This window comes from Neovison vison, chromosome 7 (genome assembly GCF_020171115.1).
Source record: "Neovison vison isolate M4711 chromosome 7, ASM_NN_V1, whole genome shotgun sequence".
NCBI classification, from domain to species: domain Eukaryota; kingdom Metazoa; phylum Chordata; class Mammalia; order Carnivora; family Mustelidae; genus Neogale; species Neogale vison.
This window is the reverse complement of record NC_058097.1, coordinates 180,319,519-180,345,271: the sequence shown is the minus strand read 5'-3', so window position 1 is coordinate 180,345,271 and position 25,753 is coordinate 180,319,519. Positions and strand designations below refer to the sequence as shown.

The 25,753-nt window shown below is 48.2% G+C and overlaps 1 protein-coding gene across 3 annotated transcripts in view; it reads left to right on the top strand.

The window, feature by feature from the left end:
• PAMR1 (peptidase domain containing associated with muscle regeneration 1) overlaps positions 1-25,753 on the top strand; it is a 155,041-nt gene that overhangs the window by 75,873 nt on the left and 53,415 nt on the right. The window contains exons 1-3 of one of the 3 annotated variants that reach the window (XM_044259086.1): positions 1,425-1,673; positions 18,403-18,579; positions 23,819-23,947. In XM_044259086.1, coding sequence (XP_044115021.1) covers positions 1,601-1,673; positions 18,403-18,579; positions 23,819-23,947 — 379 coding nt within the window. In that variant the 5' untranslated portion in view covers positions 1,425-1,600. Of the gene's footprint in view, positions 1-1,424; positions 1,674-9,958; positions 10,047-18,402; positions 18,580-23,818; positions 23,948-25,753 lie in introns of those variants that run through there. The other 2 variants (XM_044259087.1, XM_044259088.1) reach the window with 2 other exon arrangements.

Sequence of the window (25,753 nt, the reverse complement as noted above, 5' to 3'; positions counted from 1 at the left end):
TTGCTTTGGGCCCAGAACGCGCTGCTCCTAGACTACCAGAGCCCCTCATTCCAAGACAGAGTAAAACCCAAACAGTGTAACCACTTGTTTCCTCTTTTCCTGCCCTCGGCCACATCCAAACTATACATATTATCTATCCTCTTGCATTGGCTTTTGTTCTGATACTTACATTCTTCTCAAAACTGTTTAAAATGCGTTTTAATGGTACACGCTGCCATGGATCCTTTGGGAACAAGAATACACATAAAATTGTAATATACACAGGTAAATACTCATCATTTCCCAGTGGCACTGGCCCAATTCAGTCCTTCCCCCTAGAAAGGCCTCCTCACACCCTTCCCTGGATTGAGATCCCCTCTCTCAGGCTCCAGGTGAAGCTTCCCCAGTGTAGGTAAATTTCCCACTGCCCCAGGCCTGCATATCATCCACTTCTCCCAACTTTTGTTCTTCATCAGACAGTACAAACTGGGACCAAGCATGGCCTGAAACCCTGGCACTTCCCTGAGTTAGACCTGGCTGTGAACTCTGCTCTGGCACTTCCTGCTGAGGGACCTTGAGCAAGTCACTTCATCTCTGAGTCTGTTTCAGTGTGGAAAATACGATCACTGTACGTGTACCCGTGATTAAATGCCATAGTCACGGCATCCTAAGACGTGGTAGAGACTGGTGGCTAGGACGATAGACCTCAGATCTAGATTCAAACCCTGGCTCTACTACTTACTTACACGGACACCGTGGATGAACTATTGAAAGTTCAGTGACTCCGTTTCCCTATCTGTAAAATGGAGATGATAGCGGTTTATTATGAGGACTAAATGAGTTGATGCATGTAAGATACCTAAATGCCTGGCACGGAGAAACTGATTTTAAAAAAATTGGCTATTATCTTGTAAAGCATCTTTTCTTGTTATTCAAGATTCCATTTGCTGTCCCTATGCCTAGATGGTCACAACAGATGTGTTCTTTTATCCCTAATACTCTGCTTGGCATGTGCACAGGATCTATTTATGGTGCTGACCGCACCATGATGGGCATCATGGGAAGATGCCTACAGATGCAAAGAGGAGGGTTTCCCAATTGTGCTCACCTGGAATAGATGCTTGAGGTGGAAGGAGAGGCGGGTTAGTTCCCTCTTCCAACCCACTCCAGCCCCGCCCACCCAAGCGTGACCTTAACAGCCTCAGTGTGCCATCCCAGGCAGGACTCCTCTGGGTGGGGGTGGGGCTGGGTTTCCGGCCTCACCTGAGCTGCGCCACAGCCCCGCCTACCTCTGACCCCAGCCAAGGTGCTGTCCGCTCCCCTTGTCCCAGCGGGCTGGCCTCCTGCCCCGGGCATCCCTTCCAGCCGCCTCCCCGCGTGGCCACACCTCCCAGGCCCCGCAAGGGTTAAGGCGGCAGAGAGGAGAGGTTTTGGGCTGACGTCGCTCTGGCTGAAGGTGGTTCCCCTCCATGAGGATGGGAGAGCCTGGCGAGCTGAAACCCGAGCTCCCGCTCAGCTGGGGCTAGGGGAGCTCCGTGTAAGAGCCGCCTGCCCCCCGGCCTCCCGCGGTCCCTCCGGTCCCTCGGCAGCAGTCGCTCATCGGGGCACCGGCTCGGAAACGATGGAGCTGGGCTGCTGGACGCAGTTGGGGCTCACTTTTCTGCAGCTCCTTCTCATCTCATCCTTGCCTAGAGGTACCGTGAGTAGCGTTTAGGGCCCCCCTCCCAGGGGCATTTCTCTCCTGGGTCCGGTGGGGAGCATGCCTGGGGCGCCCCAAGAGATGGCGCTGGGCGGGGGGCGGGGGTGGGGGGGGGACCGCCAGCTCTTCTAGTCCAGTCTAATCTTGGGGGCTTGGCTGAGGGTGCTGGAGCGTCTGACCTCCCGGAGAATGTGACACCGTTCTGTCATTCCAACTTAGGGGACTGAACTGCCTCAGGAAGGGGTACCAGCTCCAGCTTACTTTGCTGGTTTTTGTTTTATCTTCGGAAAGCGCAGACAGGACCTCTGGGAATCTATCCCGTCTGACTCACTCACTCTGGCTGACAAAAGGGAGAAGTTTCCCCCTGGAAGGAGCCCCCTCAGAGGTGAAGCGGGAAGGAGAGAAACCAATCAAAGCAAGGCTGGCAGCAAGGGGGTCCCTCCCGGTAAAGGTTGCTTGGTGAAATGCTGCTTGTCACGCCCTTCAGGACCCAGCCCAGCACTGGAGATTGACCCGCTCAGCACATATGCACTTCCTTCCCATAAGAATGAGAAAGAAGAAGAGAAAGCTGAGGTTAAAAGTGCAAGTCGTTTCTGGGGACACACAGAGTTTGTTTAGAAAGAGCTCTGGCTTGTGTGTTTTTCACTATCATTTTCTGAGCCGCAAACCCCATGCCGGATGGGCTCCCTGGGCGAGTGAGGCTGAAATGCGACCAGGGCTTTTGGGGGCCTCTTGGCTCAAGGAGGGGATGGGAGGCTGGTCTTGTCAAGGCTCGCTGGCAGGCAAGAAAGCAGGGACTTCTTAAGAGCTTCTGTCCTTGTGGGGTTGCCTCAGGGCAAGGGGTCAGGAGGTGGGTAGGACCTCATCAGGGAAGGACAGGCTGACATGGCAGGTGTGACAAAACAGCAGCTTTGGTAGGAGCAGGGAGCCTGTAAGCATTTGCTATTCGACTTCCGGTCGGTTACTCGTCACCTGTGTTCTAGAGAGGGACGTACTGTGTGGCTCCAAGTAGCTGGTGCGCGTCCCAGAATGAAACCGGGTCAAAGGGGGTGGCGAGGACCTAAAATCAGTAGATTGCTCTATGGATGGGGGCCTCGGCCATAGGCACAGCCCTTCATGATGAACTAAATTTAAGCCAAGATAAATGGGGGGGGTGGTGTGTGCAAAACCCAACAAACCCATTTCGGTCAATACTTTCCGTGTACCTATAGCCCGCCGGCCCCAGGTGGAATCTTCTCCCTCGCCAGCTGGAGGGCTGCGTTTGAATTTTGCCTGCACGGTGTCTAGAGCAGCCCACAGACAATAAATAATGAAGGAAGAAGGAGCCCATGAGGGGCTTGGTAATCCATAAACCTAGATGCTCACCTCAGGGTAGGTTGAGGACTTTGCATTAGGAAAGTTCTTCCTGTTCCCATCTCTGCCTTCTGGAGCCAAGCCTCCTGGGCATGGTGGCCCGAGGCCAAGTCTAGGGGAGGCTGGTTCCTTCCCAGGGCACCAGAGCTCTGAGGACTAGTTTTCTCCTGGCTACGACAACGCTTCCCTGCTCCCCCCCACCCTTTTTTTTTTTTTTTAAGTTTAGTTTTTTTTTTTTTTTTGTAACGTGGCAGGTGAGATGACTCAAATCCATACAAGTTAAAGAACAAAACTCACCTGCCTAGGATCTGGAAAAAAGCCTTTACTCCTAACCCCAGAATCTCTTGTACCTTTTGCTATGGAAAAGCTTCAGGAAGGGTGACTGGTTTCTTGGCAGTCAGGCTGCTGACTGAACTGGGGAGCAACTTCCAGCAAATTCACGTGTCTATTTTTTTTTTTTTTAAGATTTTATTTATTTAGTTGACAGATCACAAGTAGGCAGAGAGGCAGGCAGAGAGAGAGGGGGAACCAGGCTCCCTGCTGAGCAGAGAGCCCGATGTGGGGCTCGATTCCAGGACCCTGAGATCATCATCTGAGCCGAAGGCTGAGGCTTAACCCACTGAGCCACCCAGGTGCCCCAACTTCACATATCTAGTGAGGAGAGGTCGGTTGTTGTAAGTTCACCCTTGGAGGGGGAGACGGAGGAATAGAAGTGGAGAAGGAAAATAATTCCTCAAATAGTGAGTGAGTCCACTCCCGGCTGGAATGCCAAATCTGGCCGGCTCTAGAAAAAGCCCGAAAGCAGATTTCGTCTCCTTACTTTTCTCGAGAGGGTTTGCTGAGACGTAAACATCCGTAAACATCCGCTGGGATGGCACGGGAGGTTGGGGCTCACAGACAGGGACTCCTGGTGGAGGGTGAGAATGCAAACTCGAGGCCAAGTGATAACCCGGCATAAACAGCATGTGGGGGAGAAACCCGACTCCACTGACTTCACCAATAGCAGGAGCTCTGCCAGCAGGATCCTGCCGAAGAGGAAAAACTCATTTAAAATATGTGGCTCTGGGGAACGAAACCGTAATATGGATAATTTTGCAAGTGTTGCTTCCAACAGACATTAGCTTGCGGCGAAAGAACCTAAAGGCAACCAGGGAAGATAATTTGAAGCCCAGATATTCAGTGGGCAGGAGCAGCCAGCTGAGAAAGGGGGTGTGGAAAGAAGGGGGGGGGGAGGAGTGGAGTGGCAAGAAAAAAATTCGAGGTTGGTTGATAATGGCATGTGTTAGCAAATTCCAAGGAGAGAATTATGAAAACTGGGCCATCTTGTCTAGGGTGGATTTTTGTGGGAACCATGAAGACCGTGTTCCCCTGATGTATACACTGAAAGCTCCGGCTTCTTTACCAGGAAAATAATTTGATGGTGGCATCGTGGATTTTTGGAGCCGGGAGTGACTTTGGAGATCATTTAATTGGAGTACCTTAATTTCAGAGGACTCTGAGCTGGAACATATCTGGCCCAATCTGAGCCAAATGCTATACATAGACATTCATGAATTCTCAGACCACACGAATAAGGTAGAGCTATTATTATCTTCATTTTAGAAATGGGGTTTAGAGCGGTTCTGTGGCCTATTCAAGGATACACAGGCACGGTTTCTCAAAAAATTAAACATTTGACCTAGCAATTCTATATACCCTAGCAATTCTGGGTATATACACCAAAGAACTAAAAGCAGGAACTCAAACAGGTATTTCGTACACCAATGTCCTTTGCAGCATTATTCCCAATAGCCGAAAAGGGGAAACAACCCAAAAATGTCCATCAGCGGATGAACAAAATGTATATACGTGTACAGAAATCTTAATCTGCCTTAAAAAAGAATAAAGTTCAGGCTACAGGGACGCCTGGGTGGCTCAGTGGGTTAAAGCCTCTGCCTTCTGCTCAGGTCATGATCCCAGGGTCCTGGGACGGAGCCAGGAGCCTGCTTCCTCCTCTCTCTCTCTGCCTGCCTCTCTTCCTCCTTGTGATCTCTGTCTGTCAAATAGATAAATAAAAAAAAATGTAAAATATATTTTACTTATATAAGGTAACGAGAGCAGTCAGATTCATCAAGAAAGTAGACCGTGGCCAGCAGGGGTGGGGGGAGGCGGGCTGGGGGACTGAGTGCTTAGCGGGTATAGAGTTGCACTATGAGGTGATGACAAGGTTCTGGAGATGACTATTGGTGTTGGTTACAAGGGCTACCGAATGGAAAGTGATTAAAATGGTAAATTTTACATACTTCTATTTTGCTGCAATAATGATTTAAAAAAATTAAAAAAAGAAGACACAGGCAGATGAGCCTGAGTAAGCCCAGACCGTCCAGTTCCTGAGCTCAAGCTCACCTGGAAACAGGTTGACTTAAATTCATGCATCTCACGGAGGGATGGATTATACCAATGCATAGGTCCACTTGGTACGCTTCACAGCACTGCGTGGTAGGGGACAGTCCTGGCTAACCCCAGTTTCGGGGACACCATTGCTTGGTCTTGGGTGGCAGTGGCAAAGAGGGAGACTATAGAGCTGAAGGTCTGGCGGTCTTTGGGTCAAAATGCCTGAAAAAGTATTTATTGGGACATCGTGCTTAAAATGTTTGGAATCTGAAAGTTTTGAGGTGGGCTGGTCCTCTCTGTGGCAAGACGCCCCACCTTTTCAACCCACACTTACCAGCCGCTCCCTATTGGCATTTGAGATTTTTGACTGCCATTCTTGAGAGGGTGGAATAAAAAGGGCCAGTGAAAGCGAGAAGGTGGGGGGCTGAGTGCTGAATGGGGAGAAACGGGAGAGAGGATGAGTAGCTGGACAGGACTTTTAAAAGAGGGAACATAAATATATTTTAAGGTGTGGGTTTTGTAGAACACGTGGACCTCTGTGACCACCCACTCTTTCGGTAAAGGGTTTTATTCCCACAAGTGTCCTTGAGCATGAGCTTTTGGTGGAAAGAGAGGATGAGGTTGGGTATTGTGTCTGGGTCAATAAGTTAGGGACAAAACATCTTTGGACATGGGAGTGTCTCGGAAATATCCCGAAGTCTTAGGCAATACCACTAGCATGGGCTGAAAGTTTGATTTAAAGTCCCCTACATCTGGGATATGCTGGCTAGACAGCAATGCCTGAGAGAATGGTATTGGGTAATCTAATGATTGGCCTTAAGTCAGAAATTATTTCCACCTGCCTCACTAGGGGCAGCCAATCCCCAAGCATGAGAAATTCCCTACCTATCTCTCCTGAGACCAGCTCTAGAAGCTGTGCTCAATTTGGGGCATGTGCAGGCTGGGGGAGGTGTCCTTTCAGTGATAAATGAGGGATGTCTGTGCCCCCCTTCCGCCACATGGGGGAGGACCTGTCACCCTCACTGTGGGATATGTGAAAGTCACAAGAACCCAGCTCCCTGCACCCCCTTCTCTCTCTTTTTATTTTAAAGGGGAGAGAAATGCAGTGTTTACATTTTCCAGTTCCTGTCCGGGGTAGAGGACCCAGAGGCCAGCTGGAGCTTTGAAAGCTACCAGATCAGTGGCAGAAAGTCTCTCAGATTCCAAGCCTGGTCTGCCTTTAAGGAATTCGGTTTGTCAGCCATCCTAAGATCTGGGCCGAAGCGTTAGGTTTATGGTAGAGAGAAAATGTAAGAAAAAGCAAGTCTCATACGTGTAAACAAAACCACTCACGGAAGACAGAGAATTAGAGTTGGCTGGAGATAGCCTACTCTCCTCATCAAAGGGACTCCTGGAACTCCCCACTCAGCTTCTCTCCTCTCATTTTTTTTCTTGGGTGCAATTATACGTGAGTTGAAGCAGAGTGGGTAGGGTTTGTACCTCAAATCCTTCACCCTTGATGATGGGTGGCCAAACGGCCTTCCATCCGATCACAGATAAGGGACCTAACCGAAAGGTTCGCCACCCAAATAATTTATGGTGTTTGTGGTAAGTAGCAGGCACTGTCTTATAGGCTTTACATTTAATTTATTTAATCGCACATGGAGGACCTTAGGCAGAGGGTAAGCTTGTCTAGGTCCCATGGCTGGACATCCGTGTCTTGAACCCAGAGAGTCTGACTCCGTAACCCACTCCTTGAAACACTCCATAACACCACCATGGTAAGCAATAGGTTCAGCTCAGGTCGATCTGCTGGCTGTATTCTGGCCGAGTCATAAAGGAGCACGGTGTTAGTGGGGAAGTCTGGCTGTCCCTTGGACACTCTAGATGTCCTGAGGGAAACTGAGGCACCGGGCAGATCAAAACTCTAACCATTTTCTGGGATAGCTGTCCCCGGGATTATGTGTCTTACTCTGATTTAGCGTAGCAAGTGAGAATTTCTCTTTCTCATGGTCAGCCTTGGTAATTAGACTCATGTGTCTGTTTGCCGAACAACAGAATGAAGGGTGAGCCATGTTTCACGTCCAGCCCTGACACTTTGTAGCTTAGCTCCTTTATGGGTTTATTCTGTCAAGATCATCTATGTGTAAACTCAGGCTGTGGAATGGGAGAAGCAGGCCTGGAATGAATAAAGGAAAGCGTTTTTGGTTTTTTTTTTCCCCCCTTCTTTTTTGGCATAACGCAGTTGATGGATCTAGCAGGGGACAGAGACACAATCCCCTTCCAGTAAAATTAAAGATGGGTTTTAACCAATTGATTTCAACCTTGAATGAGGACCTACTGTCTGCCTGACACTAATGTCAAGCAGGTAAGAGAAGTGTCCCCGTCAGCTAGGCAGCACATGAGGATGCGTATTTCTGTCACTCTTCTCCAGCCTCTGCAGCTGGGCAAATGTCCTAATTCCCGCAGGGCGGGCGTCTTCAGCCCCAGCCTCTCTGAGGTCCTGGCTGCTTCAGAGGGCGGAGCTGGTGGTCTGGCAGCAAGTTTCCCTGTGAGCAGAAGTCTGGTCAGTTGGTTTGGTGATTGGAAAACCGGGGCTGCCGCCAGTAAGGAGTGAGGAACACATTCAGGCAACGTTAGCTCGTGGGGAGACACAGCAATTGTCTTCATAAGCTGAATTCATGCTTGGTTAAAAAAAGTTTTCCAGCCGGTTCAATGGAAAACCACTAAATGGAGGGGATGTTGGCCCCGTTTGCGTTGCGTCAGATCAAATGAATCATTTGAAGACTCTGGGGGAACTAAAGCGTCTGTGTTTTTCAGAGTCTCCCCTCCACTTATTTCATAGATTCCCTTTGCAGGTGACAACGAATCCCCTGATGCTGGGATCTTAACTCAGAATCAACAGCGATGGTGGGGCACATCGGAGATGTCCTGGGACAAGGAGCCTGAATTTAACCTCTAGCTGGTCACGTCTGCTCCCCTCTTCCCACACGCCCTTGGCACACCTGGGTATGAGTGGAAGGGGGGGCTTGGCTGCCAGTAAAGAATCTTTGTTGCAGGACTTCTTGGTCTGGCTTTCTGCCTCCTAGTGGGTGGTTGACTGCCTGCTTTTCAACGGTGCTCAGCCTCCCTTCTAGGCAAGCCCAGCTCCCCTGGTCCAGCCCATTGGTGGAAGAGAACACGTGAGCATCCCAAGTCTTTGTGGAAACAAGTGACAAACGGCAAGAAACCAAAACATTCACCAGGAATGGACCCAATGGATTCCTCATACCACAAAATTGAGACTCCCACAGTGTCCCAGCAAGAGATGTTTCTAACATCACGCTTTGTCAGCACTCACCTTTCCCGGGAAATCGCATGCGCTTCCCATGCCCACATTCACGTATTTACTCAGCAGACTTGCTCGTGCCCCAGACGTGCTCGTGATACTTGGTGCTGGCTGCTGCCATGGTGAATAAGGCGAAGCCCATTTCCTGCAGGCACTTGCAGTCCGCTCAAGGAGCTGATGGTCCAGGCTGGCGTTTTCCAAAGTGGGTTTCATGGAATTCTAATGTTAGAAGATCTTGAGCGAAAATAAAGAGCCAAAACCTAGGATGTTAGGATGAACAGAGTCTGGGGGAGGTGGCAAGTGGCCATGCTCAAGGCATTTGTAGATGTTGCAAAGCCATGTAATAAAGCAAGCTGTGATTAGCATTTTACAAGGTTAAGCCCAGAACCTCTTTTCACATCCTACCTTGTACGATCCGGGGGAATGAGGGCTCCCTGGAATGTAGTTTGGAAAACTCTGCTCTCTTGCCTGTAATGAATGCGACATTGCAGAATACCTCACTGTGACGGAGGAGAAGGGGAAGGAAGGAATGCGAATCTGTGCAACGCGGGCTTCTCTTCAGACTTCTGCTGCGGGCCTGGCTGGAAATCTGATGCCCTCATCACTTAACCGCTCTCTGAGAGGGTGGAAGAGCCGTGGAGATGCCCCAGTAACACGGTCAGTCTGGGATCACTGGACAAATGGAATCTGATGAATTCGAGTACAACCAGGGAGTCCCAGGACTGTGGCCCGACTTCCCGGCTCGATGGGATCCTTGGTGCCAGTCACATGGTCTCCCCTTCCCAAAAGAAGTCACTGTCTGAGCATCCTTCTCACCCCCAGGGGCATTGAGACCCACCACCCTTCCTCACCGTCTCTTCTCCTGCCCCACTTGCCTCACCGCACACCCGGAGGCTTGTCCCCCGTTCCCCCATTATCTACTGTGGTGTTTGCCGGCTCTGGTATAACCCAGTCTCTGGGACCCTGATTTGCACACCCTGAAGCGGCCTGGGCTCTTCGCGCTGGGTCCGTATCCCACAGTGACAGCACGTGACTTGGAGTTAGTTTTGAGCTGCTCATCGACCTGTTGTTTGCTGTTTCTGGGAACTTCTTTATTCCTGCCTTTGCTAAATATTGTTCCCGTTGTCATGCAACGTGGCTTCTCCCTCGGCCCGAGCACAGCCTGCCTCCTCTCTCTGCCCTGACTTGTTTCAGACTGGATAACCACAGTGGCAACGGGTGAGGCATAAAAACCGGTTGTTCCTTCAAGGGCTATCCTGCGGAAGTGGACTCGAGTCGCCGTGACCTCAGTGAAGACTCCGCCCTCACGTTTCATAGTTGTGAAATGCACCTTTGGTAAGGATGTGCCCGTGTTTGAACACACAGTCACGCAGAAGCGGAGAGATGTGGATGGGTGTGGCTGTGTATATATGTGGGGTGTACAGGGTTGGGGTTTCAAGTATGGGCCAGGGTTTGACTCTGTCGCTTATGGCTGCTTTTCTCGAGCAAGTTCCTTAACTCCTTTCATGTGACCTTCCCCCCTTCCACCCTGTAGACTGAGGATAATAGTGTCTTTCGAGTTTAGTGCTGGGGTTAAATGAGATAAGACTTAAAAGGCTTAGAGGAGCATCTTGCAAAAAGGGAGCTCTCCAGAAACGAGAGCCATCCCTGCCTTCTACTGTGCTTCCCACCAGCTCACGTTTCACAGGGAATTGAAAGGAAATACTGGGTGTTCTGTCTGTAGTAGGATGGGAGTTTCGAGGTCTTGCGTCCCTAACAGGAGTTGTTGCCCCTGACCGCCTGTCGTGATTCCAGAGTGGAATCCTCAGGCAGGAAGTTGCCGCAACCTCGTCGGGTTCTAGCCTGCAGAGCTGGGGCAGGTAGCTCTGAGGAGGGATAGCCTGCCCCGCACTCCTGCCAGCTTAGGGCTTAATGAACCGGACATACCATCAAAAATGCATCATCCTCACTCAGCACCCGTCCACACTTGACCTGTGCTGCTGGCCAGCTGGCTTTGGTAGAAGGAAAATCTGCCTTCTGCCTGGCACAGTGACCGTGGATATGAAGTCAGTAACACTAACTCTGGAAGCTATTGGCAAGGAGGTCGATGTGGCCGACCCAGACTCCTGTGTGGCCTTGACATGCTCTGATTCAGAAGGAAGGGTTTGGAAGTGTGGAAGAGGGGCTGGCGGGGGCGGGGCTGGGGGGATAGTTTGTAGAATTCTTGGGTCCAGGGAAATCCACACTGGATCTTTAGGGGCTAGCTTAAATTTTATTGTTTTCAACTTAGCCATTCTAATGCTTCAGTTGATGTCATATTTGCTGAATTCTATTGCCAAGTACTTTTAGATGCATTATTAAATGTTTTTCATAGTAGCCAATTCTACTAAAAAAATAAGATCCAGGCAGATCATATTCCAACAGTTGAAATAACCCAGAAACAGCTGTCCTTCAAGGATTTCCAGCACCACAGTTGCTGAGGAGAATGGCAACTGGGGATTCTGCCAAATGCCAGAGTTTAGGTTTTGTTCCCTTGGACTATGGATGTAGAATTTCTATTTCTAGAAGAGAAGCAGCAGGAGGTAAACCATGTCCTATTTAAATAGGTGTCTGAAGAGGGGTGTTAGAGATCTAGAAGCAAGGGGAGGAGCTCAGAATGCCATGATTTTAATATGAGCCTAAAAATGCTGTGTATGTGTGGGCCTCAGGAGAAGACATCATTACTCACCCCCTTCGCTCCCATAGCCATCTGTGCCTTAGCCCGAGACGGGATGGCTTTGTATCCTGCAGAGCAGAATGGTAATGTCTTGATAAATCTGCAGTTGTTCTTTCAAAGCCCTTTCTGCTCATTGCCTTCTTCGGTCACAGGGCGTCAACAGCCCCATCAACTGTACATCTACCCACTTGCGGCTTCGGGCTAAGGCGCCTTGTCTACCACGACAGTCCACTGGCATACAAGAGGGACAGACTCAGGATTAACATCTGGGGGGTCTGATTCCCAAATAGGTCCATCTCATCAGTGCTGCATTCGTGACACTGCGAGGTCAGAGGTGGGAACCCTCTAGAATCCAGGTAGCGTGTGGGAAGGAATGAGACTCTGGCCCTAGAAAGAGGTGGGTTCTGGTCTTTCTTTCACCTGAAAACGGTGCCACCTGGGGCCGTGTACTTACCCTATCTCTTCCTCAGTTTCCTCATCTGTTAAGTGAAGAAACTCAGACTTGCTTTGAAGGCTGGTCAGGAGGATTCAACGAGCAGGTATAGGCCCAGGGCTTGGAAGCATTCCCTGGAGGTGCTGGGACCCGGGGTGCCTAGAAGGATGAAGGCAGGGGCACAGTGGAGAGCAGCCTGCTTTATAAAGGTGAGCAGGGAAATTAGGTGACAAACTGATTTTTGCCTCCCCGCCCCCCACCACGGTACGCATGCCCCCAAACCAGACTCCTATGGACTCCTTTAAAATTTTATCACTCCTGGTACCCAGAGGGGGTGATGAAAACCTTGACTCCACAGCTGTCATTATCTCATTAACAAGAGGAGCTGTGGGAGGGGGCAGCCAAGGTCACGGAGGTGGGGAATCCAGACAGGCTGGCCGACAGGAAGGTTCTGGAGGACACACAGAGTCTGCAAGCTTTCCCTGTCCCGTGACTCCCAGTGCTGCCTGCCTGGGGTTTGCTTGTCATCAATCCTGATCCTGTGAGCAGCTGGCCTGACCCTGGGGCCGTCAGGAAAGTTGTGGGCTGTGGAACCATCCTCAGTCTGGGGAGCACAGATCCTACCGGAGGAGGGGGGCTGGGAGTGGGGGCCCCACGCTGTCTAGTCGGATCTCCCGCTGAGGCAGACATCTTTCTTCCTCCCTCTGGTCTCAGAAGGTTTCTAGAATGCAGGATGGTAAAGATTCGGTAGAGGTGTTACTTACATGTGGTTAGCTGGGGGGACCCGGAGGTTTGGATGGACAGAAAGGAGGAAGGGCACAGAATGAAAGCACCTTTCTTTGCCACCTTCTGGGGTGGTCTTGGTCTGGGCCTTTAATCTAACAACTGAGGTCTCAATCATGCGAGGAACAGGCAGACCTTGTTTTCCAGAAGAATCCTCTGAGGTTTTTCAGATGGACCTTAATGGCCATCAGGGTCAACATATTTCCTTAAAATCTGGTGTTGAGTGCCTGGCCCTCGGAGATCACGCTCTGGGGGACGCAGTTGCGCCCCGCCATCCTGAGGAGGTGAGCACTGCCTGTTGGAGGGATCCCCTGTCCGTCAGCTGGAGAGAGACAGATCAGGGCTGGCGGGCCTCCTGGCGGACTCGCAGGCTGCGGAGGAAACCCGCAACATTATGGGTGAAGATGACGCCAGCGGCTTTCTTCCGGCCCTTCATTTATTCGATGGCCGCTCTGTGAAGCCACGCCTGCCCCAGCTCCTCAGCGTGGCCGTCATGGCCTCAGGATTCCCATTGTCAAAGCAGGACCGGGGGAAGTGCCTTCCATTTTCCAAAGCAAGTTCTGGAAGAAGCCAAGTGGACCCATGGAAATGGACTCCCCCCTGGCGAGGAGACACCGGGGTGGCCTCTGCCCCATCGGCATGGCCGCTGCCCCATCGGCATGGCCGCTGAGAGGGCCCCGGGGCAAAGCTCAGGACACCAAAGTCCTTTGCGACTCTCTTGCTTTCATTTGCCCTGATTTAAGAAAGAGGGAAAGGGGATACCTGCACACACAGGATAATTATGCAGCAACTTAAAACCACTCTTGAAGACTACTCAGTGTCAAGAGAAGACATCTCTAATCTGAGAGAAAAAAAGGCAGTTTCTTTCTTTCTTTCTTTCTTTTTTAAGATTTTATTTATTTATTTGACAGAAGCAGTCAGAGAAGGAACACAATCAGGGGGAGTGGGAGAGGGAGAAGCAGGCCTCCCTCCGAGCAGGGAGCCCAATGCAGGGCTCAGTTCCAGGACCCTAGAATCATGACCTGGGCCAGAGGCAGACGCTTAACCACTGAACCACCCAGGGGCCCCCCGAAAGCAGTTTCTAACACAGAACATGATTTGTGATCGGTTTGGGGAAGAAGACTGTCCACATGTGTCGGTATCTGCATGTGGGTATGTATGTCCATTGAAATAAGACAGTTTGAAGGACGGACAGCAAAATATTCACATTATTCCCAAATAGTTTGTATTCCTTTATTTATGATTTTATTTTGGAAGCTTTCATAAGAAATTATTCATGTTAAAACGTGTCATGTTTGATTAAAGAAAAAATAATATTTTATCTAACGGAAGAGCTTGGGGGTGAATAAATGTGCTTGGTGCCGGAGCTCTAGGAGCTGGATTTTGTCACGGTCACTTTCTATGTGCTTCTTTCCTGGGAATCACTGATGGGACAGAACACCTCGGTCGCTTGTACGGGGCTTTGTTCCTAACTATGGAAGGCAAGGGGGGACGTGCGCACCTCGAGCTGGTCAAGCCTGGACTCGTCCTGGCCTGTTTCCCCCTGGGCTATAGCCTTGTTCACCTCCCTAGGTGATCCTCCTGGCCTCCCTTCTTCCCAGAATTAATTCTCTAGAAAGGTTTTGACATTTCTCTTTACTTCTTCTCCTCCTTAGTGCTTTTCCTTGTTTTCTTCACTGGTAAAGTGAAGTAGTAGGGCTACATCCTTTAAACTTAAAAGAAAATATATTACTGGTCTCACCGGGTCCTGATGAAGGTTGACTTGCATGAACAGCGTAAAAGCATTTACTTACACTGATGCTGAACAGCTTTAGTATACACACATGACAACATCCAGTAACTTCTGTCCTTAGGGCTTCTCTCAGGGCTAGTTTCTGGAACTGGCCTTTTGCCTCATATTGAAATTCACTGAAATCTGGACAGCTAAAGCCAAATGACCAGTATGCTCTTTCTGCAAAGATAATTCTAATAAATGGAGAAAAAGCAGTCCAGGAGGTTGCTTTTCTCTGCGTACTTCCTTTTGAAATCTCTTCAGCTGGCCAACTTTAGGTATTTCTTATAGAACATTTCACTCATCTATTTATTTCTTACACATATATTTTGGGAGCATGTTCTTTTCTCTGGTAAAGCTGGGGAGGAAGAAGGGTGATGGGCTTGCCAGACCAGAGGGGACAGGCTCGAATCACCAAAACATTAAAACCATTGTCTCAGCCTCTGCCTTCGGCTCGGGTCATGATCTCAGGGTCCTGGGATCTAGTCCTGCATCAAGGTTTCTGCTCAGCAGGGAGCCAGCTTCCCTTCCCCTCTCTCTCTGGCTCTCTCTGCCTACTGATCTCTGTCTGTCAAATAGATAAATAAAATCTTAAACAAACAAACAAGCAAACAAACCATTGTCTCTTCTGGCTCTTCCACAGATATCTACCCGTCATCTGATTTACCCCCCACCCCGACCGTGTGAGTCCTCTAGATTTGGTGCTAACGTCCATCCTGCATTTTCCTAATCACGGTTGGCGATGGTGTGTTTGCATCGTCTGTTTGCCCAAAGCTGCCTCCTCTGTGAAACCGTGGCTTCCACGAGTCTGGAGATGGTGTCTGATTTTCTTTCCATCGGATCCCAGCACCCAGCCTCTACTGGCCCATGTGGACTCTTGGGAAATACTTGTATGATGAAAGAATGGATTCATCAGTTCACCTGTACTCTTGGGACTGTGCTCAGTGGGGAAACTCAGGGGTTAAATGACTTGCTGTGGGTCAGATTTTTTTGTTTGTTTGAGAAGACACAAGTTCCCAGTGGATGCTGTAACAAATTATCACAGACTTATTAGTAACTTAAAACAGCACACCTTTATTTCTTACAGTGCTGGAAGTCAGAAGTTTTAAATGAGGCTTTTGAGGCTAAAAAAAACAAAGGTGCCAGTGGGCCTGCATTCCTTCCTGAGGCTCCAGGGGGGAATCTGTTTCTTGTCCAGCTTCTAGAAGCTGCCGGCTTTCTTTGGCTCATGGTCCCTCACTCCATCTTCAGAGCACATCAGTCCAGTCTCTGCTTCTGCTGTCACATCTCCCTTTCTGATTCTGGCCATCCTGCCTCCCTCTTGCAAGGGGTCCTTGCGATGACGTCGGGCCCACCTAGACGATCCAGCCTCCTCTTCCCATCTCGAGATCCTTAAACTGGTTGTGTCTGCAAATCCCTTTTGCCATGTTAAGCAATATTTTCTTAGTTCGGGGCACTAAGATGTGGGCATCTCTGGGAGGACTATTATTCCGTATGCCACACACAGAATCCTTGGAAAGGAATCAGTTGACCGAACTGCTAGACAGAGCAGGCTTCCCGCGATCATTCTCTTTGCATAAGATGACAATGCCCCAGACCTTACCTATGAAGTTAATATAATGGGCTTGGGAGGGCAGAGGGGAGCTTGCTCACTGAAATTAAAAGAAATGCCAATGGAAGCATTTTAGGGAATTAATTCCTGGGTCAAAAGGAGGCCCAGAATATTCCACAGCTAGGCCAGAAGTGAACAAGCCTGCTGCTTAGGGGGAAATGGGCTTCACTCTCTGTTGGAGTAGAGCAGACTTTACTTGGCCTTGCATGTTTAAGTGTGAAGTCTTATAAAAGTTGCAAATTATTTTTACCCTGCCATTGTCCTCCTGGGAGTTATTAGCGTTTCTAAATTCTTAGAATACCTAGAAGGATGTAGTGCTTACCCTAAGGTGGACAGAGGGAGGGGGTAAGACATGAGTCACACATGTTTTGGGAGGGGAGAACACACAGGGCTGGACAACCTGGGGGACTGGAAAGGAGGGGTTTGGACCGAAGGCAGGCAACCTGGACCAGCTGTTCCAGGTCCTTTTCTAAGGATGGAGGGGGCCCAGCTCTGATTCATCAGCAATACACGAGGGTTCCAGTTGCTCCACATCTTGGCCAACTCTTGTTACTTTCCTTTCTTATAGACATCTAAGTTCTGTGAGGTGGTACCTTTTCATGGTTTTGATCTGCATTTCCCCAATGACTCGTGACGTCAACCATCTTCTTATGAGTTATTGGCCATTTGTTAAGCTTCTTTGGAGAAATGTCTGCCCACAGAGTAGTGGGAGAAACAAAACTTTGCTAGTGACACGATCACAGTAATCACTCCCAGTCATTCCCAAATGCCAGTGTAAGGATCTTTGCTGGTCTGCCGAAGTTTGTGGGAAAAGAAATGAGAGCATTTTTAATATAGCTAAATTTTTTCCATTTAAGATACTGTCCCTTATTATGCAAGTGGTTCCTTTCTTTTTTTCTTTCTTTCTTTTTTTAAGATTTTATTTATTTATTTGACAGACAGATCACAAGTAGGCAGAGAGGCAGGCAGTTAGAGAGAAGGTGGGGGAAGCGGCTCCCTGCCGAGCAGAGAGCCTTAAGCGCGGCTCGACCCCAGGACCCCGGGATCACCAACGGAGCTAAAGGCAGAGGCTTTTAACCCACTGAGCCACTCAGGTGCCCCACAAGTCATTCCTTTCTATGAAGCTAGAAAGTTCTTATGACCTGAGGCTGACAGGAGATGGTGATGGTTTCTCTAAATGCTTCTACCTGGCAGATTAAGGATGATCAACTCAGTGTCAGACTTCCAAATTTAGGGGAGGAAAATAGAAGACTAAACTGAGAAATTCGAGAGGTTAGAAGTCACCGCAGATGCTAGCGTGGGTTTATGGGAGCCTGCAAATCATGTTGGGGGATCCCTGCCCAGGGTTTTAAGGGAAGCCTTCACAGAGGAGCCAGATTCACTTTCTCCCTCAAATATCTGACCTATTTCTTCTTCAATCGTCGTCTTTGTGCAAAACTTTGAGACATGGAGAGTAGGGAAGAAAGAATAGCAAATCAAAGCTCAGTCTGTTTCTTGGACTGGGTTCCCCTGGGCAGCCGCCGACTGATTCCCCTTATAGATTTTACCAGATGGTTTTTCTTTTTCATTTACTTAAGGTATGTTTTAAAAAAGAAAGAAAGACAGAAGTCCTACCCAGAAAGGAATACTTTTTTTTTTTTTTTCTCATGGGAAAGAACACTCAGTTGTATTTGGGGACTGAATGAAGTTCTGCCAATGACTTCACCCTGGTAAAGCACTGAAATTCTCCCAAACATACTAATTAAGATACTTTTTGTCTTTTCTGTTGGTTTTAGCTTTGAAGATACGATAAAAATGGCATGCTGCGAAATCGAGGAGCCAAGTTTGGAGGAAATGACATGGTCTCTATTTGGCAGTTAGCCTTGAACTTGAATGACCTAGTCTAGCAAAGGTTCTCCAAACTTGTTTGATGGTCCCAGCACCTGGGCTGTGCTGGACAATCGTTCAGCTGAATGGTTCCTCCTGGAATTGTGCAGTGCACAACCTATGCAGCTGTAAGCAGTAGCCTGATATACCCCAGCAAAAATAGAAAGGAGCATAGACACTCAAGAAATGTATGCTTGTTTATAAATTATTTTTGTGCATATCCACTTAGATTATATATAGATAAAACATGAGCTCTTTTCCTTGTTTTTTTTTTTTTAATTTAAAAAATAAAAATGAATACTATTTTAAACAGAATTTCACCTATGCCCCAGGGGATGGTTTTGGACACCCTTCAGGGTAGGCCACTCTAGTTTGGAGACATCAGCCTAGGAAGAATTCACATGGTCTTCTCTATCATTCGGGCAGGGCGATGCATTTGTATGCCAAGTTTGCTTTGTGGCTGCAGAGTACTTACTGGTCTAACCCCTTCCTACCAGAATCCCTGTCCTCAACTGCTGCTTCCCATTTCAGAGTACACAGTCATTAATGAAGCCTGCCCTGGAGCCGAGTGGAATATCATGTGTCGGGAGTGTTGTGAATACGATCAGATCGAGTGTGTCTGCCCCGGAAAAAAGGAAGTAGTGGGTTACACCATCCCTTGCTGCCGGAATGAGGAGAATGAATGTGACTCCTGCCTCATTCACCCAGGTGAGTGTGGAGTGGAGGCCTCAGGCTGCCTTTGTGTTTTCTGAGGGTCGTGAATGGGAAGAGGCCGATCACTTAACTTTGGGCAGGCAGATATCAGAGGCTGTGATGCCATGATACTAAAAGTGGCATAATCCTGACTGTTCAGGCAAAGGGAGTAGAAGAATTAGGATCCTTTTCACTGTTAACATAATAAATCTGTGAATTCATCCACTCATTCATTCATCTGACAAAAGACTCAGCAGCTCCTGTGGACCATATCAGATACTTGGAATACAATATTTAAAAAAAAAAAAAAAAAAAGACACATTCCCTGCATTCCCGGAGCTTGCAGCCTGGTGGGGGAGATGGAGAAGTAAGCAGGCAGCTGTGGTACAGTGTGGTGAGCGCTGTGAGAGAGAAGCACAAGGTAGTATGGGAATATTGGGGGTGTCGGAGACTTCCTGGAGGAGGTGATATGTGTGCTGAGGATGGAAACAACAAACTGAAGAGGGTGGAGGGGATCTGATAGAGAGATCAAGCCATAGAGGAGAGCATGTGCTAAGGCCCTGTGGTGAGAGAAAGCTTGGGGTTTTGGGAATTGCAAGTTCCTTGGTCTGGCTGAAGGTATGTGTATGAGTGTGTATGAGTGTGTGTGTGTGTGTGTGTGTGTGTGATGAAAAATATGGAGAGTGATAGACAAAGAGAAAACATTATAAGAGAACAATCTCAGGAAGAGAACAGGGCCAGACCCTGAAAGATTTGCATGTTGCACTATGACTTCAGGTTATATCCTGGAGCTATTTTAGCTACATCAGAGATCTTTGAGTGAAGACATGAAAGCTGATTTTCTCTGTGGCTGCAGTATAGAGAAAGGATTGGAGGAAGGCCAGGGCAGGAGCAGGGGAGGAATAACAGGGACCTTAATGAATGTAGAAGCCCTGTGCATGGAGAGAGGTGGAAGGATTTCAGAGATACGCAAAAGAGTGGAATTGACAATTTGAGATTGGCTTCTTGGGGAAGGGAAGAGCAGAAGTCAAGCATGAGGCTCTGGCTCTGAGCTGGAGGTGGTCCCAGTAATAGGAGAGCATCTGAAGGCGAGATGGGACCTTCCCAGGTCACAGCCTGCATTCTCTTGCCTTCTTCCAAACCACCATATCTCCACCAACCAGGGGACAGCAACTGTTCTTTTCACCTGTCTGCCTGGAGGCCCGTGTGGACACTGAGCCTCAGACTGAAGGTGTTTCCAGCATGATTAGCAAGTCATGGAACAATTTCTAGGTGCTTTCCTATCTGCTGCTTGGCATATCTGACTTTTCCCAGGGGAGTCTTACATTTACCTTTTAGGCAGATCAAAAGGAGGACATAGAGAGTTTCCAACATACTTTCCTTAGGCTGAAGACTGAAAGGCTGTCAAAAGTGTATTTGTGGAAATTTCTCTCATTTCTCCCTTTTCCCTTCTTTTGCAAACACACAGCATGACGCACATAACTGCCAGGAACTTTCTTCTGTGGGAAGCTATAGAAGTAGAAAGCAAATGAGACTCAAGTAAACTAATAATACTTTTAAACCATCTTCCTTCTTAGACGAGAGCAATGCTGAATTTGAAAATTGGGAGTGACCTCAGTATAGCCTTTGTACATTTTGATTTAGAAAAGAAATCCACTGCCCGAGTTCCCCGACGGTGAGTGTGCTTTGTAGGGACATAGTGGAGGAATCCCTCCAAATTTTCTAAGGTCGTTTTGAGAGCTCAACCAGGATCTCCCGACTAGGGGTCCTTGGTAGGTGTGTGGAAGTCTTTGAATAATTTTCAATATTTTCAGGAGTCTAGAAGTCACCTTTGAGGTGAGAATGGGCTTACTCTCTTGCTGGAGAGAGAGCTCCAGAGGTGGTGTTTGTCCTTCTTACTGTATTGTACAGACAGCAGTCACCACCTGCCTCAACCGCACACCACAGCTTCCTGTTACGTCATTCCGGAGGCGCCGACGTCACGCCCTTGAGCAGTGCTGGGAACCATCTTTGGATCTAAGTAAAGGAGAGCTAGTTGCCCTGAAAGGGAAGGCTACCTAGAAGCTTCTTTTCTTTTTCTGATTTTCAAAACAGTGAGTTGATATCCTAACAGGCTCTATTGGCGATCAGAAAGTGTGTGTGTGTGTGTGTGTGTGTGTGTGTGATTATGAACTCAGGTACTTTTACTGATGTGGTTTAATCCACTGCAATCATGATTCATTTTCATGCGTGCATCCCCCACATCAGGACCCTGGGGAGCCTCTTGCGTCCTGAGTTCTTCAGATAAGACCACACTAGAGTTTGAAAACTTCCCTGATTTCCTACATGACAAGATGTTTCAGAATCTTCTCGTGTCTTTTCTGCCCCAGATCTGGAATTGGCCATTTCTCCAAGGAATTCTGGTCTGAGGCCACACTCTGGGCTCCTAACGTGTTCCTTGTTACTGGACTGTCACTGTTTCACTAGGACTATTATTTATTTATTTCAAGTGGGTGGGGCTAAGAAATGGCATTTTTTAAAAAAGAAAAACATGAGTCAATGCTGATACTTGAGTTCAAATGTAATATTCCAAGGTTGTTTAGTTAACTTTGTTGACTTTGTATATCTTTTCTGTCATGTGGACAGCCTGTTTCCTAATAATATTAACCTGATCACTTGTTGCTTGGTTTTATAGCATAATATAACTGCACAAAATAGCAATGGCACTGATTCTGTTTGCAGTAGAACTATTAATACTAATAAGACCACTGATGGTTTTGGCTTTTATTGACCTTAGAATATATCCCACTCAATATGTATAGTCAAAATTCTATGTTTTGAAGCCAACTGATGTTGTCCTTTTGTCTGTGGTGTTATACCACCTACTTGATACATAGAAAGGTTTATTATTTCCATCTGTTTTCTATATTTGACAGCATAAGCAAATATATGTTTGTGTATACATATATATATATATCTTTCCCCTTCTTGCACAAAAGATAGCCTACGAGAAATGCTGCTAACTACCTTGCTTTTTTCTCTTGACAGTATCTGCTGGATATCACTCACTGACAGTATAAAGCCATTTTTTTTCTTTTATTTTTACAGTTGCCTATAACTGCATTGTGTAGGTTGGTGTAGTTTATGAGTATCTGGGTTGTTTCCAAGCTTTTGCTATTATAAATAACACTATAGTGAGTAGTCTCATGCATACATCATTTAGTATTTTTGCAGTATTCTTTGGGGTAGGTCCCTGGGAGAGAGAGAGACTGCTGAGTCAGAGAGAGGGGCGTATGTCGTGTTGCCAACCTTTGCCTTGTCCGCCTTGCACTTGGCATTCAGAGCAGCCGCATGTGAGGGTGCTGTTTTCCCAAAGCCTTGCAACACAAATCGTGAATTTTTGCCAACCTCAAGAGTGAGAAATGGGATTGTGGCGTTTCTGTTGTTTCTCTCATCATGGTAGACAACTGTCTCTTTTCTGGTGGCGGTGGTTACAGGCAGATCAGCAACCATACTCACAGTCACAGGGATGTCAGTAGTGATGTCCAATGGTCTCCAGCAGACCTGGGGCCCTCTCTGGACCAAGTCTGCTGTATATGTTCATGTGGTTCCAGGCTATGTAGCTCTGAGCTCGAGCCTCTGGCTTTTGTGGCAAAGCTTTGAGCTCCCGAGTGTCTTTTTGTGATAGCCTTGCTCACCTTCATCACCTAGCTGGTTTTTCTAGCTTGGGATCTCTAAAAGCCTTGGAGTTACCGTGCTGAGAGTGAAGGTTGGCAGGGCCACTGGGGGCAGACTCTGAGCCTGTTTGCCTCCTCAATGGTGCAGCGGATAGGGAACCAAAGAGGGGCAAGTGACACATGGGGGAAGATGGCCTTGGGAAGAGTAGTGACTCCACTGGGACCCAGGTGTGGCCACATGAGCTACGGGAACTGGGTGAATCACATTAGCAGCTCTTTGGTGGGAAGAAGCACTGGGACGGGGAAGCCACGTTGGGTGGTGTGCAAGGCGAGGACCAAGAGCCTCTGTCCTCCAGAAACCACACAGACATACGCTGCATGTCTGCACTACGGGTCAAGGAAAACCTCATTTCAGACCAAATCAAAGACCTGTGCTCTCAGCTCAGGGAAACGCCGGTTATCTCGAACAGCTGAGAAGCCCGGATTCGCAGCTCATCCATCCGGCCACATGTCTGTCTTATCCATTCACTCAAACTGTATTTACTGAACACTGGCTGTGTTGCAGATATTATATTAAATGCTGGGGATATGCTGTTGAACAAGATGCAGTTCCTGACCTCGGACTGTCATAGGAAAACAGATAACAGGCAGTTAAGATTGCGCATGACGTATGCCACGGTGGGGATAAAACGAGCGGAGGTACGAGAGTGCAGAACGAAGATCACAGTTCACATCTGGGGTGTACGTCCCATGTGCCAGGCCCTTTGTATGTGTTAATTTAATTTTTAAATCAACCTTAAGAGGCAGGCACAATTTTTAACCCTTGTTTTACAGATGATGACATTGGAGCACAGAGACCTTAAGCAGTTTGCTCAAGGAAACACAGCTGGACCATGGCAGAGCCTGAACGTAGCTCTCCATTTTGATAAGCGGGATTGGATTATCTCTGTCATCACAGTCGCCCCTCCCCCACTCTAAGAGACCATGTTGTAAAAATGACCCTTACCCGGGAACCTCTCAACCCTGTCTGGTGTGACCTGCTTGGGGGCAGCTCAACACCTTCCAGGGAGAGCCCATATTAGATGTCAGGGTTGTTTCTAGTGGCATAGTTTGGTTCTAGAAGGATAGGACATAGAAGAATATTTAATGGAACAGGGAGATACTCTCTATTAAGACCTGAAAAAATGAGCAATGTAAACAGAATGTATGGTATATAGTGTAAGCCTACTTTTTTTTTTTTTTTTAATTGCTTTTCTATATACACAGAGAGAGTGTATTACTAGAAGTTGTTCCCAGGCGATGGCCCTTTAGGTGTTCTTAATTTCATTCTATTTGCTTGCCTGAATTTTCTCAATAGTCCACGAGAAGCATGTGGAGTGTCCACCACCGACTTGGAACACGGTTAGGACCACCCTCCTAGACTTCTCGCTGCAAATTCTGGTGACTCTGGCATTTTCCTAGGAATGAGCATTTTTCCCCCACAAGGGCTCTGGCGCCTTTCCAGGCGAGGCCCTGAGAAAGCCCAGCTGCTCTCGCACGCCGCCCATCAGAACCTGCTCGTGCGTCATCTGACCCCCTTGTGCTCGCACGTGTTCCAGGTTGCACCATCTTTGAAAACTGCAGGACCTGCCGGAACGGCTCATGGGGCGGCACGCTGGACGACTTCTACGTGAAGGGGCTCTACTGTGCCGAGTGCCGTGCGGGCTGGTACGGAGGAGACTGCATGCGTGAGTAGACCCCGAGGCAGCCCCCCCCACCCCCACCGCCACCCCGCCCTGGTGCAGGCTGCTTTCAAGGCTCAGCTTGCAACAGACTGAGGTTGAGCTGGTTGCAATCTGAGTTCTGAAAAGCTGTGGCCAGAGGGCTTTCTAGGTAAGACTATAAAAAACAAAGATGTGTTTCCATCTGCTGGGTGTGGATTGCGGACATCTGTTCGGAATTGGCGGCAGGAGGTTTATGTCTGCTTTTAAATCTTCTCCTTTCTCCTAAATGCAGCCAAGACATTCGGCACACAGCAGGCTCCATTCCAGAAGCAGCTCTGTGTTAGCAGTGGTCAGCAAGCAGTGAATAAGGCTTCAAATATGCTAAGTCCTGTGGTGTGTTTTCAATATGCTTTTCTCTTGGTGAATTTCTGGACTCCCGAGTTCAGTTCCCGGAACCCACATCAAATTGTCAGCATGCCACTTATCCCAGGAAAGGGATTCTTTCTGGGTTCTACTTCGTCTCTAAGAATTACTTAATCTTTATTAGGGTTCCCCGCTGAGTTTCAATAATCCTTTGAAAATGGAGTGGAAATCTAACCTCTCAGTTTCAAACTCCCCTCCGCAGTGCCGGGCGGGTAACTATCCCTTTGAGAGTCTAGGGCTGGAGCAACAACGTACAAACTGTTGTTTTGTTAAAGCCTATGTTACATGCTCCCTGTTTGAATCAAAGCAGCTGGGGTGAGCTGACAGCCTGAGCAATTTTCCTCTTATGAATGATATTCCCAGTTGGTGGAGATGGAGGATGGAATGCTACTGGTATTCTTTGCCTGATCCAACCTGCAGCAAAATGCCATGAGCATCGAGTGTCTCAGGCGAAGGTTGAGCTGTGTGGTCGGCAACCAAGGACCTGAGCTCCACCTGGAGGAGAAGGGGCATAGAGGTTATTTTCGGATGAACCAGGGAGCCACATTATCCAGAGTACAGATAATTTTCAGAAGTGCTGGTCTGGGTTGCAGGCCTAAAACTTCCATATCATTTTCAGTGGGTTCTGGGAAACTTAATTTAATAGTTGGTAGGTAATCTTATACATAGGTTAGCTTCTGCATGTAACCCTGATCTTCCTTTGGCAGCTGTTCTCGGAAGGTGGCCTAACATAATGATCTAGAGTCCGGAACGATGCAGACCTGGTTTACTGATTTTGCCAGTCACTAGCGTTGTGGCCTTGGCCAAGTCATTTAACCTTGCTCAGCTTCGTTTCCTTTTCTTGACAGTGGGTGTAATGCTACCTCCTAGGTTTGTTTCAAGAATGTGGTGACATAATTCATGGGAAGTGCTTAATGCTTTGTCTGGCACATCGTAAAGCCTCAACAAATGCAGTAAATATGTCATTATTGTTCTGTATGCTCCTTAATTGCCAAGCTGGTGGGTGGTCCAGAAATAAAACTACTTTCAATGGAAGTTTATGAAAGACATAATTAGAGATACAATGCACGGTTTTAGATTTCACACTGACCTTTGCGGTATCGGAGAACGTTGGGGTTTTCTCCCCTTTGGATGTGAGAAGTCGCTCTTTTCTTGTGTGAGTAAATGGGGGGGGTATGTGATGGGCAGAGCCATCTGCCCACTTCAGCTCTCCCATGACCTTAGAGGAAGGGCGAGAAGGTAAAGAGCTGAGATGTTATTCTAAGTACACTGGGAAGCCAAGGAAAACTGTGGACTAGGGTACGGCTGAGGGCTCTGAGAACATAGGTAAGACAACAGCTAATCCCAGGGAGTCAGGGACAGGAGAGGATTCAGAAGGGGCTGATGGTGGAGCTATGCCTTTTCTCA